General features: G+C 54.1%; 6 protein-coding genes across 6 annotated transcripts; 3 read left to right on the top strand and 3 right to left on the bottom strand.

Annotated features, from left to right (window-relative positions):
• Positions 1 to 973: 973 nt before the first annotated feature.
• Positions 974 to 3,056, bottom strand: EsH8_II_001395 (amidase; the record flags this gene model as incomplete). Its single annotated transcript, XM_083264693.1, has 4 exons — positions 974 to 2,088; positions 2,142 to 2,740; positions 2,797 to 2,874; positions 3,004 to 3,056. 4 exons carry the CDS (start codon positions 3,054 to 3,056, stop codon positions 974 to 976), a joined length of 1,845 nt encoding a protein of 614 aa, XP_083122015.1.
• A 1,906-nt stretch (positions 3,057 to 4,962) lies between these two features.
• On the top strand, positions 4,963 to 6,818 carry EsH8_II_001394 (uncharacterized protein; the record flags this gene model as incomplete). Its single annotated transcript, XM_083264692.1, has 3 exons — positions 4,963 to 4,992; positions 5,192 to 5,822; positions 5,872 to 6,818. The coding sequence occupies 3 exons, from the start codon at positions 4,963 to 4,965 to the stop codon at positions 6,816 to 6,818; spliced, it is 1,608 nt and encodes a 535-aa protein (XP_083122014.1).
• Positions 6,819 to 8,020: 1,202 nt separating this feature from the next.
• EsH8_II_001393 (uncharacterized protein) lies at positions 8,021 to 8,965 on the top strand (the record flags this gene model as incomplete). The annotated part of the gene is made up of 2 exons (XM_083264691.1): positions 8,021 to 8,724; positions 8,782 to 8,965. The coding sequence occupies 2 exons, from the start codon at positions 8,021 to 8,023 to the stop codon at positions 8,963 to 8,965; spliced, it is 888 nt and encodes a 295-aa protein (XP_083122013.1).
• A 348-nt stretch (positions 8,966 to 9,313) lies between these two features.
• Positions 9,314 to 10,482, bottom strand: EsH8_II_001392 (peroxisomal biogenesis factor 11; the record flags this gene model as incomplete). The annotated part of the gene is made up of 2 exons (XM_083264690.1): positions 9,314 to 10,248; positions 10,434 to 10,482. 2 exons carry the CDS (start codon positions 10,480 to 10,482, stop codon positions 9,314 to 9,316), a joined length of 984 nt encoding a protein of 327 aa, XP_083122012.1.
• A 614-nt stretch (positions 10,483 to 11,096) lies between these two features.
• EsH8_II_001391 (NADH-quinone oxidoreductase subunit NuoF) lies at positions 11,097 to 12,672 on the bottom strand (the record flags this gene model as incomplete). Its single annotated transcript, XM_083264689.1, has 3 exons — positions 11,097 to 11,266; positions 11,321 to 12,308; positions 12,400 to 12,672. 3 exons carry the CDS (start codon positions 12,670 to 12,672, stop codon positions 11,097 to 11,099), a joined length of 1,431 nt encoding a protein of 476 aa, XP_083122011.1.
• Positions 12,673 to 13,044: 372 nt separating this feature from the next.
• On the top strand, positions 13,045 to 13,670 carry EsH8_II_001390 (trimeric LpxA-like protein; the record flags this gene model as incomplete). Its single annotated transcript, XM_083264688.1, has 2 exons — positions 13,045 to 13,431; positions 13,479 to 13,670. 2 exons carry the CDS (start codon positions 13,045 to 13,047, stop codon positions 13,668 to 13,670), a joined length of 579 nt encoding a protein of 192 aa, XP_083122010.1.
• Between the last annotated feature and the right edge of the window lie 1,495 nt (positions 13,671 to 15,165).

Raw genomic sequence — 15,165 nt, 5'->3', positions numbered from 1 at the left:
AGGCCTGGTGTCTAAATACGAATACCCGCATAGATCTAGAAACCACTGTGACAAACCATCTTTATCGGCCCTTCCTTGTGATGAATTCGCGATGAAGGTGATTTTAAAGCGGCTTACAAAAGTATAGCATCTGTCGGGATTTCGCGTGGTCCCCAAGACTCGGCGCCGGCCTGTGTGCCGATCCAAGCTCGGATCCGAGCAGAAGACAGGACCCCTACGCTGACTTTGGTTTGTTGGCCCCAATCTCTCCAGTTGAGACCCCGTTGGAGTTTTCACACGTTGTGGGAGGTCGCACTGTTCTTGCTTTATATTGGTCAAGTGACACGCTATGTTGATTTACATGGCCTTCGCAGCTCCCATGCTTCTCGTCGTTGCCGATTAAAGCGACCTCACGCACTGCAGGAACAATACTATGTACATATTAAATAACCGGCTATGATGTATTATTGAAGCATAGCCCTACTTTTCCCAGGCCTCCCGTATCCCGACTTTGACAAGTATCCCCTGCCATCCATGCAGCATCTACTCTGAGCCTCGAAGGATGTGCGGCTATCTGGACCCGGGAATGGTTTGGATATCAGAAACTACCCTCCTGACATACTTTGAAGATTTGCCTCGACCCCTCTACACTAGTTCGTCAGGTCGCGGAACGCTACCCTCACTTGGACCCGTCGTCCGCCAGCTCGGGCCTTTCCCGGGGTTGAACTCGCATTGATCTGCGCAGGGGAAGGGTGGCGCCGCCAGAGAAGATCTTTAATGCCACAAATGTGGTAGATGGGGTATCCCTGTTTCAGATCTCAGTGACAACTGACTCCCACGATGAAGTCAGTCAGCAAACAGTGGAGGGATATGTTTACTACTGCAGCCCCAGGGTCGTCTGTTCACCTTTCACGCGGGTAACGTATGCTTGGTTGGCATTGGCATGGGGTACCGACAGCGAGTTTTGGATTTCTCGCCTCGGTGGATATCAGTTCTAAATGTCTATCAAGCTGTGCTCCCCATTCTTCGCCATGTCGTCCTTGGCGCGCTGGATGACGTCAATCCAGTTGGGCGGTCGACATCTCTCCTTCGCAAACAGCTCCTCGGCATCAAGTCCAAATTCGAGGAGACTGTGCTCGTCCGTCCATTCGCCCATGCCCATAAACCCGATGGGGACCTTGCCAATGGTGTCGGGCCCGGCCTCGCCGCCGGCACCGGGCTGATCATGAGGCACGACGTAGCCTGCTGGCACCGTGACGCTGGGGACTCCGCAGAAGTTGCCCATCCAGACATATTCCATCGACCTAATTGTGCGGTCGCCATCGCTAACGCCGTGAGTTAGTTCGCCTTCGCTCATGATGGGCCACCCTGAGGAGGAAGTCGTGGGTGTGACGATGATCATGCCTGGGTGCATGCGCCAGAGGTGTGCGAGATGCTGCATCAGCGCATTGCGGAGCTTCTGAGCGAGGAGGTAGTCAATCGCCGACGTGACTCGGCCAATGGCCAAGAGAATCCTGTTGCCGTGGGTCAAGTTACTGGTGTCCGTTAGGAGGGAGGCAGCATCGGTGAGAACAGTCATGGCGTGAGCACACTGGCCCTCCACCAGGAATGGGATTTCAATAGGCACAGTGGTGTATCCGTGGTGCGTGACGAGTTTCGCGATCATGGCACGGCATATGCGCTGGACAGCTGGGTCTGCCTGCGCGAACCACGCCTCGGGGATACCAAGGATCTTGCCGCGCTTCTCACTGGGTGAGAGGACGAAGGGCGACGCCTGGATGAAATTGGAGTCGGGGTGCGGCGAACCGATGGCCTCGAAATAGGTTGCGAGGGACTCGGTGTCCGCGGCGATGGGACCGTTTACCGCACAGCTGTTGCTGTGGTTCGTGCAAGGGTGGAAAGCGACACGGCCGTGTGTAGGCTTGAGGCCGTACACGCCGCAGAGGGATGCTGGGATGCGGATGCTACCGCCGCCGTCGCTGCCGAGGGCCACGGGCACTAGGCCGGTCGCCACCACGTACCCGGCTCCTGAAGAGCTGCCTCCAGTGTAGTAGCCGCGGTTGTAGGGGTTCCGTGGGGTCCCGTGGATTGGGTTGTTTCCAGTTGTGTCTGAAGATTGTTAGCTAACAGATTCTCCGCCTTTTACTGCAAATCCGGCTCACCAAGTCCAAATTCGTGCATGGACAGCTTGCCCATGACGACTGCTCCCGCGTCCTCCAACTTCTTCACACACCAACTGGTGATGGGTTCGCCTGACTCTACCACCGTCGTGTAGTCGTTTCTAGAGCCAAGACAAGTTCGGTATCCCTCAATTTCATACTCATCCTTGACAGCTGTAGGCACGCCATCAAGAGGGCCCAGCGGACGGCCCTCCTTGTACCTCTTCGTAGAAGCCTCGGCAGCAGCCAATACTTGGTCGGTTTTCGTGTCAAACCACGCAATCGAGTGCTCACCCGGCGGGTTTGTGTCGCGGCGGATCAAGGGCAGGATGGCCCGGGCCACAGCCAGTGGTGTAACCGTACCAGACAGGTACATCTCATGATAGTCGGCGGTGGAATAGTACTTGAAAGGGCGTGATTTCGACTTGACTGCACTCTCGCGATGAAGGATCGCCGGGTCCTTGGCCTCGTCCATCGGCAGGGGCAAAACGGTTGGATCGTAACGGGGTTCGGAATCCTCAATGAGCTTACGAATCTTTCTCACGCTTCCAAATCCCGCGTTGCTCCAGATGAACGAACGTACGAACCAAACCGATTCCATACTGAATCACGTCAGAATGTGTGAGCATACACACTGCTAGTTCGCTCATGAACTTACATCCATGCGGCTATGACTAGCAGCCAGCCGCTGAGAGGCGGATTGCTTTTCCTCACATTTTTATATGGAATTGGTGGCCTGGCCGAGTAAGTTAGTCATATGTTGTCGTTAACTTAACATGTCAAAGTGAGCAAGTTGAAGGTGGTATGTGCATTGCGGGATGAACGAGTGGTCAACGCCAGGAAAGTTTAAGACGAAACGACTTACCCAGCCAGTGGCACGGGGTAGTTGATGAACTTTTTTCGTGTCTCAGTAGTCATGATGGGCCAGCTGCAGACAGTACTGGGCAGTGAGTTGGATCCAAGTCCGGTTCCGGATTCAGGTCTCGAGACTAAGTCGGCGTGTGGCTCTCGTCCAGTACTGAAAAGTGCCGTTGAAGGAGGTATTTTCAACTACTACGTAAATGCGCCACAGGGGAGGGATTTGGGACAAGCTTATATAGGTTTGTGCCGAGTTTGTGTCGGATCAAAAAGTAAGGTTGATGCGCTGGGGTGCAGCCGCCAGGACCTCCCTAGTACAAGGACACCGGGCACGACTATGCAGCAAGCTTGCGCCTAGGCCGGCCCTTCGAGCCCACAAGCTACCTTGCGACGGCGTCGCTGGATAGGCAGGGGAAGTTTATCAAACGGGAAGAGCCGCCTCAAAGTTGGAAATCCAGTGACACCGAAGGTATCGCGCAAATCTGCTTTATAGCTGATCGCCCAAAGGTCCGAAGCTGTTCGGCCCCCAGCTGAGCTAGCCAAAATGTGATTTTATTTTCTATTTTTTTCATCCTGTATTCCGGAGTTCGCGCCAGAGTCAGTCGGTGCGAGGCTGACCACCTTTGCCTTCTGATACTTGACATCGGGATCCTCGGTCGACCGAGGCGGCACATCCCTGTCCTTGACAGTGTAACCCTGCCTTGCCTTACTGAATGCAGATAGGGTGAAGTGAGTGCTTGTACATGACGTGCTAATGCGGGTGAGGTGAGTTACATAGGGTACAGTGATGGAACGGACGAGTCGGAACGAGATGACTGAGCTTGTTCCTGTTTAGGTATCTGGCTGACGAATACCTCCCGGCGCTGCCTCACCGCGCCTTTCACGTCCCGGGACGAATACTCCCAGCTGGTGCATCTCAGCACCAGCAGGTTTTTCATCCGGTAACGTGCGAGCCGCCTCAGTCGCCCAGTGAAACGGGCTTGGAGCACCAGATTTTACCTCGCGCATCTCACCTCGTACCTCTAGCAGGACCTAGTGGTCCCGAATAATAGATCAGGCGCTAGCTTGTTTCTCACAGAGAAGGAATCCCCTGCCGTCCCGCCCACTGCCGCCCGGTGCCGAGCTGTCTTGGCGAGAGCCAGACGGCTTTTGGCAGATTGGGCGCTGTAAACTGCAGCTCGCGGCCCCGAGATGGGAATTTTCTAGCTCGTGCAACTCCATTGAGCGGGCCACTGAGGTCGTGCCACGGTTGGAGGGGTGGGGAGGGGCGGTTGTGAAGTCATCGGTGGAGGTACGTACCGGGGATGTCCGCTGCACCGAATGTCCGGGATAATTGGGGCATTTGTCTCTGCGCCAGCCAAACGGATACACATGATGACACACTCTTCAGCCACTAGCCTGCCACAATGTGAGTGCACGTGCCACCGACAACTCTGCAGCAAGCCACACCTAGAGTTTTGAACACCACATCTTTCCTCACCTCAGTGAGGCGTGTGACGGTATAACCCGGGTGTCAGACATCAGAGTCATTGGCATTTCTTCTTCATAAATCATCCCGGGAAATATGCACGCCACTGCAGGACCCCCATGATTCATCGAGCACTCGCTAGACTGCGTGTTTGAGCATCTAAGTGCTGAGGACCCCTCCAAAACCCGACTCAAATCGCCAGTTATCACCAAACCAACCCCGCAACCGCGTCATTCATCATCGCCGCATTCACTACCATTTCGTTCTTCAAGTGGCCATCCAGTGCACTCGACTATCGCTATCTGCCTCATTCGTCTTGGCATCGTCGCCGGTCATCCCATATCTCAACCTTGACCGACGTAAATTCTGGTTGTTGTACGATCAGACACTCTAGCGAGATTTTTGTCCCAATTTTCCCCTCCTATTTCAGTATGACTATTGTGCTTCTCTGGATCAATCGACGACGATATCGCGAACCCTGAAGTTCCAACTTGACATATGGCTACCTCAAAACTCGACGACTTGGTGGTGGGTGTTTCCTTTCCTTTCTTTTTTACTTGGCAATATCCCGTGCGTGGTCTGTATGTCCCTTAGTTTCGCATACAGATGAAATCATCTCACCAAGACTCTCAAAAGTGGACATCTCAGACAATAGATGCAACCACTATGAAGCTTGGTTGGTCTCGGGCTTTTCAACCTCTAGGTCATGCTGACAACATTACAACAGACGGAGTTCCCCCTCCTAGACCCCACAGTTGTCATTGCAATCGCAAGTGAGCTGGATCTTGATGACTCCAACCAACTTGATGAAGTTCGCGGCATGCTGCAGAGCCTCGCTCAAAATGTCCTGTTCGAGGAGGCAAGTGGGTTCAATGCCAGTGGCGTCCCCGACACCGCAAGCTGTATTGATGGAGGAGCCGAGGCGCGGGACAGCTCCACCAACACCTCTGATGGGCTTAATTTGAGAGATTCAGATTCTTCTGGGACTAGACTTACGAGCCCACCTCCATCAGAACCCGAGTATGACGTCCCGCGCATCAAGACGTTCGATGGAGATTCAGACCAGGAGAAGATTTTGCAGCTCCAAGAAATGTTCTCTGACTTGAAGCCACTCGACGTGAGCTTCGCGCTCAAAAAAGCGCAAGGCGATTTCCAAACCGCCCTAGAGACCTTGCTGAACATTCAGTTTCTCGAATCCACCGGAGAGAGGCCCAAGGGCATCGATGGCTTCTTCCAGCCCGAGCGGCCTTCCGGGAAAAGAAAGGGCAAGGGGAGAAAGCGCAAGGATCTGCGTACGGATGTGTCATCAAGCTCAAGCAGTATCAACGAGACTTCGCCCATAAACGAAGATAAAGAACGTAAGCATAGCCGCCCATGTTAGTATGGCCACTGCTGACATTTTTTCAGGGGTTGAAAGGATCCTGTTCATTGTAGAAAAGCTTGACCTCCCGTTCGACGAGGTCTCTGATGTCTTTGATGTTCGTCAAGGCTCCGTGGAACTTACCATTATCGAGTTCCTTGATCGGTACATTAAGCAAGGTGTCGGGGCTGTAGCCGCAGATGGTGACAACGGGAAACAGTATGTCCATGTACTGAAGAAGCAGTACCGGCATATCCCGGAGCAGTACTTGTCGCCTCTTGTTGGAGTCACGCACAGTGACCATCAGTGGACTGAGGAGGTCGCTGCCTTGCTGAACCGCTACTTCGGTAAGCTGCCGGCTAAACGTCTGGATATCAGTTACAAGCTTGCGCCCCTTACAAACGAGGAGTTGGAGGGCTCGTCAGAAGGTTGGCAAAAGCTGGCCTCACCCAAAACAACAATCGTGTCTCCAACAGGACGAACTCTCAGTAGTCCGACGCTGCTCAACAACCCTTCTTTTGCCCCGCGCTCTCATCGGCAAGCGATGGACACTGCTCTGATGTACCGTGAAGCCAGTAACCACTCTTACAGTACCGCTGGACAGGTGTACAAAAAGGGGCACCTGTACAGACAAGCAGCAGGATTCTTTGCCGAACGCGGACGCGAAGAGGCACGCAGCTTTGCCAAGGCCAAAAGCGTTGCCGCGGACATACATGTGGCCAGCACCAGTTCAGCGAACGAGATTGATCTACACGGCATCGAGGTTGCCGATGGCGTCAGAATCGCGCGAGAGTGCGTCTGGGAGTGGTGGAACAACCTTGGCGAGTACCGGGCAAAGAGGGCTCAGGAGGGCTTCACGATTGTCACGGGCCGAGGCCTCCATAGCGCCGGAGGCGTCTCGCGGTTGAGACAGGGTGTTATCGCCGCTCTTGTCAACGACGGATGGAAAGTGTCAGTCGGAACTGGGAGCTATCGGGTGACAGGTCGACGGTGATCTGGCCGGTCGATGGGTTTGTTGTTGACGAGTGCACTACTCGTATTTGTTAAGACCTGGCGCCGTCGGAGACTTTTTCGACTAGGCACCAGCATTAATGCCGTGGAATTAGCATGTCAGTCGCCTTGTAGGAAGATTTGGCAACAGCGGTTACGAATTTACTGGGAGAGTTTATGGATGGCTATTAAAAAGGATACCATTGGAGGAAGACAACTTCGAGGCAACTTTCACGAAACCCTCATGCAGCGGCATACTTCCCCTTTGAGCTAATTGATACTTGGGAGATTCCCACTCTGGGTGCTCCTGCTGTCGGCCGGCGGCACTGGAACCTATCATATGGATGGCAGGCGAAGGCATGAGACGTCCCCATCTCGTCTCTTGAAAAGTCGCCCGAGGAGGGGTCAAACACACATTGATACGTTATGTTTTTGGTTTGGTATTTTTGTTAATAATCCTTTGGTATAGCCAGAATGATCGCCATCTGTTCAGCCTAGCAATAGAGTTTTCGATTCCTTTAGGAATCCCATCCAGAGCCACATGATGTTCCAGCTGGGCTGAGGCACAGTTGCCACGTCCTCCAGTCGATGGGCCACTACGCGTGTACGCCTTTTCCTACGGGGACCTTAGCGACGAACTCATGCTGACAGAAGGACTTTGGTGTCGATCACCACCCTAAACCCACGCTACACCACAGCGATTGACCTACGTTGAAACTCAACCAACGGCATTAAAATCCTTCCCTTCTTTGAGAAAACAAGCCGCCCTGCACTGCCGCGGACTCCGCACCAACAATTCGTCGCCGGCCAATGACATGTCGGACAAATCCAGGGCGGGGGTGGTCGCGGTCTTGCGTGTCTCAATGCATCGAAGTGGGCTCTAGGCACCCGAATTCCGGGCAGTGTTAGTGGACGGCCATATGAAGATCACGCATGGCGTAGTCGAGGCGCCTGCGGCTCTCCAAGACCCGTCGCCATTGGGGACTTTTGGAAAGGGGGGAGCCTGGCAACGAAATCAGAGGGATGGAGTGAGCGTGCGCCTAGGCGGACTTGTTCGCTCCCTCGGGGCGAACGAGTGGTCTGGTATTCTCCTCCTTGGAACCCAGACCAAACATTCCAAGCCACCTTGCCTCGATTCATGAGATGGAGCGCGGCCTGGTATATAACAACCTTTCATCACCATCGCTCATATTCGGATGACTCTCGATGCCCGCCGACTCACCTAATTCAGACAGTCAACCCGTCCTGTCTTATCAAGGCAATACTGACTTGCACGAAACCACCTACGACCTCTCGTCGACAAAGTGCCTTGGCACCTTCAGAACCATGGCTCCCGCCTCATCCTCCCCTCCTGCCGAGACCAGGCCTCTCAACCCTAACGTCTACCGACCTGTGACCCCGCCTTCTCACCCTTCCATTGCCTCGTCTCATGATGGATCATCCAAGGTGTTCACAAAGTTCCCATTCAGCACTGTCGCCTTGATAAGAGTCGTCGCCATCGCCTTCAGCATTACACTCGTCGTCCTCGAGTGTGATGGGCGCCGGCAAGACAGCGGCCGCGCCGGGCTATTTATCTTCCTGGCCATAATGCAGCTACTTTGGCTCACATTTGCACTGTTGTCGCAGGGCAACCCCCGCCGAGGGGACCGGAGGAAGGGCTTCACCATTGACCTTGGATTTGTAACTTGCATCTTCGGGAGACAAGGCTATGATGACGATAGCGATGTCACCCTTGGGTGGATCGGTGGCAGCAGCGGAAAGAAAAGCACGGCGATCCGATGGCTATATACGGGCCTCGACATTACATTCGCCGTCATCTCGTTCATTGCGGGCGTCGTTGCCGCGGGAAACCCGTACTGCTGGTACTGGGAGTCCAATGTCGCCATTTCCGTTATTGCTTTGGTTACTGCGTAAGTTCTTTGTCCTTGTAGTAGAATCGTTCTTCAGCAGTGCTGACAACCGGCTAGCGCCATTGAGGTCGTCATTGCGGTTTCTCAGCAGTTTTCCATCTTGAAGCGCGCCAAGATCCAGATCATGTGGGATGAGGAGGGCGATGAGGATGAGGATGATCTCGGCTCTCACAAGTACCGCATCCGTCTCCCCCAGAGCCCCGAGCAGAGACATGCCGGCATGTCCGTTGCTGCCCAGTAAAGAGCGCCATGCGGTTCTCATGGTTACCATCCTATCCGTTTACTGGCTGATTAAACATGGCTACGCAGCGGCAAATCCGAATGACGACATAAATGAGTACCTTGTGAATATTTACGCGGAGAGGAGCCCCATAACAATGGCACCATCATAGAACGAACAATTGCTAGGAGTTTGTACGAGGGTGTGACGTTTGATATTTGCATTACGCAGGGCGTTACTCTATATCCATCTATAAATCTATCATTTAGGCCTCTAAAGCAGGCAATCCAATCATTTGCAGCCCGTCTTTGCCCGTGCTTTCAGTTCTTCTATCCCCCCCCCCCTCTTTTTTTTGTGTAGGAAACTCACCTATGAGGAATTTCTCTTGGCCCTGACCGCGGCACCGCATCTATCCCAAATGTCCCTGCTCGACAACACGGTCGTGATGAACATTGCAACGCCCACGGTGCCCGGCTGCACATTGACCCATCCCAGGATCACGCCAGGGATAAGGCAGTCCAGCGAGTCGGAGAAGACCTTTCGGCCCAGCGTCTTGACCTTGAACGCGACGTCCCCCCGCCACCGCTTCCTGTCCTCCCGCCTCTTGGCGACAATGGCCCTCAGGCGGGCGCGCTCGGCTTCCCAGTCCAGCTTCTCCTCGCCGCCGGCGTCCCCGCTCTTCTCCCCTCCCGTGGCACCATCTTCCCCGGCACCGGAACCGGCGCTGGCAGCCGTCTTCTCGGCGTTCTCGCCCGTCCCGTACCCGTGGCCGTGCTGCGGCACAGGCGCGTAGGCAAAGGCCTTGAGGATGTGCGTCAGGTTCGCGAGCACCCCGCACACCAGCGCGAGGAGCCAGAACCGCTGCGCCTCGACATTGAGCGCCTTTGTGCGCTCCGCGCCAAAGATTTCGATCTGCGGGACGCCGAGCAGGTCCGGGAGGGTCGCGGTCTCGAGGCCGCCGTAGAGGCCCAGGAGCGTGAACTTGAGGATCTCGAGCCACGTCTCGAGGCCCACGCCTTTGCTCTTTCGGGTGCCAGCCGGGGATGACGACGATGGCGGCGGCGGGACTGGCGGGGATGAGATGGAGGCGTAGAGGTTGTACGACGTCCCGAAGGAGTTCAGGAACCAGAAGAAGCGGATGAAGCGGCGGGTTAAGTTTAGGTGCCCTCTGAGGGGGCCCAATGCTTCCAGGATCGGTGCGTCTGCGTTTGAGGTGGCGAAGAGAATGAGAGAAATGAGTGACGGGTATGCGGTGAGGATTGCGGTGAGGGCCTGGAGGCCGCGGAGGATGCGTTCGAGGCCGGCTGTGCTCATATCAGTATTGCGAGCATAAGGGTACGTAGCGAGGGATGAGTTGGGGTTCATCGGCTACCAATGGCAAACCCGCCAGAAGGACCAACAGCGCACCCCGAAACTTTGATCAATAAGAAGGAAAGTATAAAAGAAATAAAACATCCCTTAACATTCCAGATTGGAGGCAAATACTCACCACTGTCAGACCCGAAGGCAACAAACTGGTCATATATAAAAGACGTCATATTTGGATAGCCCCGGCGATCAGATCCAGGCAAAAAGAACTATGCCTCTCAATGTAGATTCAGATCAACCGCGGTGAAAATAAAAATAAAAATAAAAATCCCGACCGGTCGGGAGTGATGGTGTGACAAGACGGCGGTCAAGAGGTCGGTCGTTCGGTTCGGTCGTCGTGATAAACAAACCCCGCCGTCGTCGGAGGTTCTTCAACAGGGTTGGGCCGAGTTCGAGCTTGCCCGATTCTGTGGGCCGAGACATCCTAGCTTGCTGGCTGCAGCGCGGAGCTGGGAGCTGAGAAATACAATCGCCTCATTGGACATCAAAACTGGTCTGTGAGGATCGGCTTAACGCCGATCGAGGGGAGGCTCGAATAAAGATGAATGGCGGTTCCATCAAAATATTCGTCCGTCATAGCAATTGATCTCAGAAGGGCATTTCTCGATGAGACTCGTGGGTTTCGACTCTCCGTCGGTTGCTGAATATCTCACGCGAGCCTTCATTAACGCACAAATTACTGAACAAATGAACTCCGGCACATTTAGGGCTCTACCACAATGTACGATACTAATATATACAAGCCCTCAGGCGCCAGTCTACAAGCATGCAAAATCGTAGTCTTTTACTGTCCCGGCGCAATCAACTTGCCCTGAGCCCGGGCAGTGGGCTCCCATCCACCAGCCAGCGCGTTGGCGCCGTTCTGCTGGGCATACTCCTCCATTCTCTTCTCAAGCTCGGGACGGAAATGTCTGATCAGACCCTGCAGGGGCCAGGCAAAAGCCTCGCCAAGAGCTGAACAAAAACTCGTTAGCACTGGAATTGTTGACCTCGTGAATGAATACATACCGCAAATGGTGTGGCCCTCGACCTGCTTGGTGAGCTCCTGGAGCATATCGATCTCACGTGGCCGGCCACGGCCCTTCTCGAATCGCTTCATGATCTGGTCGGTCCACTTGCTGCCCTCTCTGCAGGGCGTGCACTGACCACAGGACTCGTGGGCGTAGAAGTGGGACAGACGGCTGATGGCGCGGACGACGTCGGTGCTCTTGTCCATGACAATGACAGCAGCGGTACCGAGACCAGACTGGCTGTCCTTGAGGGCATCAAAATCCATAAGCTGGTTGTCGCAAACGCTCTTGGGAAGGATGGGGGTGGAAGAACCACCGGGGATAACGGCAAGCAGGTTGTCCCAACCACCACGGACACCGCCGCAGTGCTTGTCGATCAGCTCGCGCAGGGGTATCGACATCTCCTCCTCAACGGTAACGGGGTTGTTGACATGGCCAGAAATGCAGAAAAGCTTCGTGCCCTGGTTGCGCTCACGGCCAAAGCCAGCGAACCAGTTGCCACCACGTCTGCAGATGGTGGGGGCGACGGCGATAGTCTCGACGTTGGCGACGGTCGACGGGCAGCCGAAGAGACCGACAGCGGCGGGGAAAGGAGGCTTGAGACGGGGCTTTCCGGGCTTGCCCTCGATAGACTCGATGAGGGACGTCTCCTCACCGCAGACGTAGGCACCCATACCGCGGTGGATGAAGACATCGAAATCGTAGCCGGAATTGCAAGCGTTCTTGCCAATCAGACCATCCTTGTATGCCTCGTTGATAGCGTTCTGGAGGATGGCGGCTTCCTGGACGAACTCGCCGCGGATGTAAATGTAGGCGGCGGTGGCATTCATGGCTCGGCCGGCGACGAGGCATCCCTCGATCAGCTTGTGGGGGTCCTTTCGCATAATCTCGCGGTCCTTGCATGTTCCGGGCTCGCCCTCATCGGCATTGACGACCAGGTATCTCGGCTTCGTGTCCTTATCCCAATCCTTGAAGTTCATGAACGACTGTGCGGTTGCCATCTGCGTTAGCCCGTTTCCCGTTCCTTCCCTTGATTGCCGCGGCAATAATTTAGCGTATCGCAAGGTGGCAACCTACCCATTTCAATCCCGAAGGGAAACCGGCACCTCCACGTCCACGGAGACCCGAGGCCTTGACCTCGCCAATGATCCAGTCGTGTCCCTTAAGAATGATCTCCTTCGTCTTGTGCCAGTCGCCCATCTTCTTCGCCGAAGCCAGCGTCGGGGGCAGCCGGCCGTACAGATTCTGGAAAATACGGTCCTGGTCCTTCAATCCGCCATAAGTTCGTACTGTTGCGAAGTTTCGCGCAGCTTGCGCGGCGTGCGCAGGCAACCGCCTTGGAGTGGCCATCGTGGGCGTTTGAGGGGAGGATGGTGGATGGAGGGTGTCGGTCGGAGGAAATCGTCGTCGTGGAATGAAGCTCTGCTGCACCAAGTCGATGATGCTTATTTCCAACAGGCGTTGATTGGCCAATGCGGGCCGGTTAGTCAGCTATACTGTCACGTGATGTTTTCCGATGCATTAACCGGGGTTATGCGCTGGGGCAGCTCCGGAGAACCATCAGTGTCTGATGCCCCACGAGCGAGCTCACCCATCACTAACAACGCGCGTCGAACGCAAGGTGATACACCCAAGCATCTTTGCGGTATTCACCAAGAATGCGCCTTTCACCTTCTGGATAGGCTATTTCCTAGGGCGGAGCAATCTGGGATAAACGTCAAAATGTCGAGCAAGCGGCATTCTATGCTGCCTGCTGTCTCCAACACCGGCCCACGACCGCCAGTCAACTTCTCCTCTTCCCTTACCGTTGCCGACAGCGCCATTCTTGTAGGAAGGCACTCGATTACGATCCAGTCGGAAAGCGTACTGCATCCTCGTTCGAAGCTCGAGTCGACCAATGGCAGCATTCTCATCGGCCGCCGCTGCATCGTGCACGAACGAGCACATATTGGGGCAGTCGGCGATGAGGGTGCCAGTGGCAGCATAGCACTTGGAGATTACGTGACAGTAGAAGTCGGTGCGGTTATCGAAACTGGAGGTACGGAGATTGGGACGGACACCGTGGTTGGTGTCCGATCTCGGATTGGGCATGGTGCTATTATTGGAAAGGTTGGTTCAATGCTCCTCGCAACGAGCTCAGATGCTGACCGTCATAGAATTGCACAATATCACCTTTGACAGTTGTCAAGCCTGGCGAGAAAATCCCGGACTATACAGTCGTGTACTCGAACGGCCAACGACGGACGGATAGACGAGGAGTTACAGACTTGAAGCACAAGGCGCAGGCGCGACAGATTGATGTTCTCAGGAGAATGATACCCAACAAGGCCGAGAAGTGGCTGAGCTGAAAACGATACCATAATAATACCCTGGAATTGGAATTGAACAACAAGCACTCGCACTACGAAAGCCGGTGGATCTGGCATAAACAGCAGGCTCGTGAAGCAGTTAGCTTAGCTCTCCCCTGTCATCTCACGTCCCAGCGATCGCTGCATGTGCATTTCCATGTTAAATCGACCATCACTTCTTCCAGCTATCTCTGCACAGTTCAGAGCATCCCGAGGCGCTTTACTATGCGATGAACAGCATCGTTTATCTTGAACTCTAGCCACTGTTTTGGTATCAGGCTATCAGTCGTATCCCCTTGAAAATGCCGATATATCTAGAGCTTTCTCGATGGAATGATGTGGGAAACTATTCCCCGTGCAGAGGGGACTTGTACGCTCGTTTGATGTGCCCAGTTACCAAACACTCCTGGGTCGAGAAAGCCTCCGAAATTGTGGGGGACAGGCCCAGGATCAGAGAGTCAAAGGAATCCGCTTGACGCACAGGCGAAGATCGAGGAATTGTCATCCACAAGACTCACCCACTACTCTCCACATCTAATACATCTTGATGTTGGGCATCTCCTGTGCCTGGTTGAGACCGCAGGCTACGCACTATGTTATCGGGATAACTCCCAATACTTACACCCAGAGGACGAACCCCAAGACGACAAGCCACAATATCCAAGCGGCGCAACAAAGCAACAGGCGAAATTGATAGGGCGCCTACCATCGGCATGGTTTCGCAGAATCCAAGCCTCGCAAATTCGGATACTGAACGCTTGCTGGTTCCCTCCTCATATTCGCCATGTAACGCTGGTTAGGCCTCTCCCCTATGGGAACACATCTGGCTATTATCCCTGATTACTACTGTCTCAAGGGATTACATGCCCTTCTACTATGTTGATATGGTGGTGACAAAGCAGGAAGCTGTGTGGCTGAGTATGAAAACTCAATTTCGAAATTCTCGAAATGCAAATACAGATGCCCTCTACTCTTGTATCCCATGCTGTTAATGTGGCAGTTCAGTTAGGTAATTTGAAAGTCAAGCTATTGGCCTTTCCAGGACTCCCGTAGACAGCGTCAAAAGGCCGAAGGGGACACATCGCAGTATTCCAACGCAAGCTGGCTTTTGTCTCCGGTTTGTATAGTCACCCATGTCTCTGCTTGAGCACTTAACTTTGCAGTGAATAGCTCAAAGAACCGCGAGATGGTGATCTGGGTTCAGATATGACCTAGTCACTGTCTGCGTCAAATATATAGTTCATTTCACAAGACGCTCACATCGACAACATGCCAGCACCACGGGAAGCCTCATCAACTGAAAATAGAACGGACCAGGCCAACGAAATACGTAAGCACCGGGAGACATGACAATGTATTCGATGAGGCGGAAACCTACGGTAAACATTCCTCGGTAGTATTTGTTGATGTATGGTATATATGACATGGCGAGAGGATATTAATACAAACCATGGTCTCAATTGCCCTTGAATATGCTTACAAAGTGAAGTCGCAG

Source organism: Colletotrichum jinshuiense, chromosome 2 (assembly GCF_051148585.1).
Source record: "Colletotrichum jinshuiense chromosome 2, complete sequence".
In the NCBI taxonomy this organism is placed as follows: Eukaryota; Fungi; Ascomycota; class Sordariomycetes; order Glomerellales; family Glomerellaceae; genus Colletotrichum; species Colletotrichum jinshuiense.
Note: the sequence above shows the minus strand (reverse complement) of the source record. Positions and strands in the feature narration are given on the sequence as shown.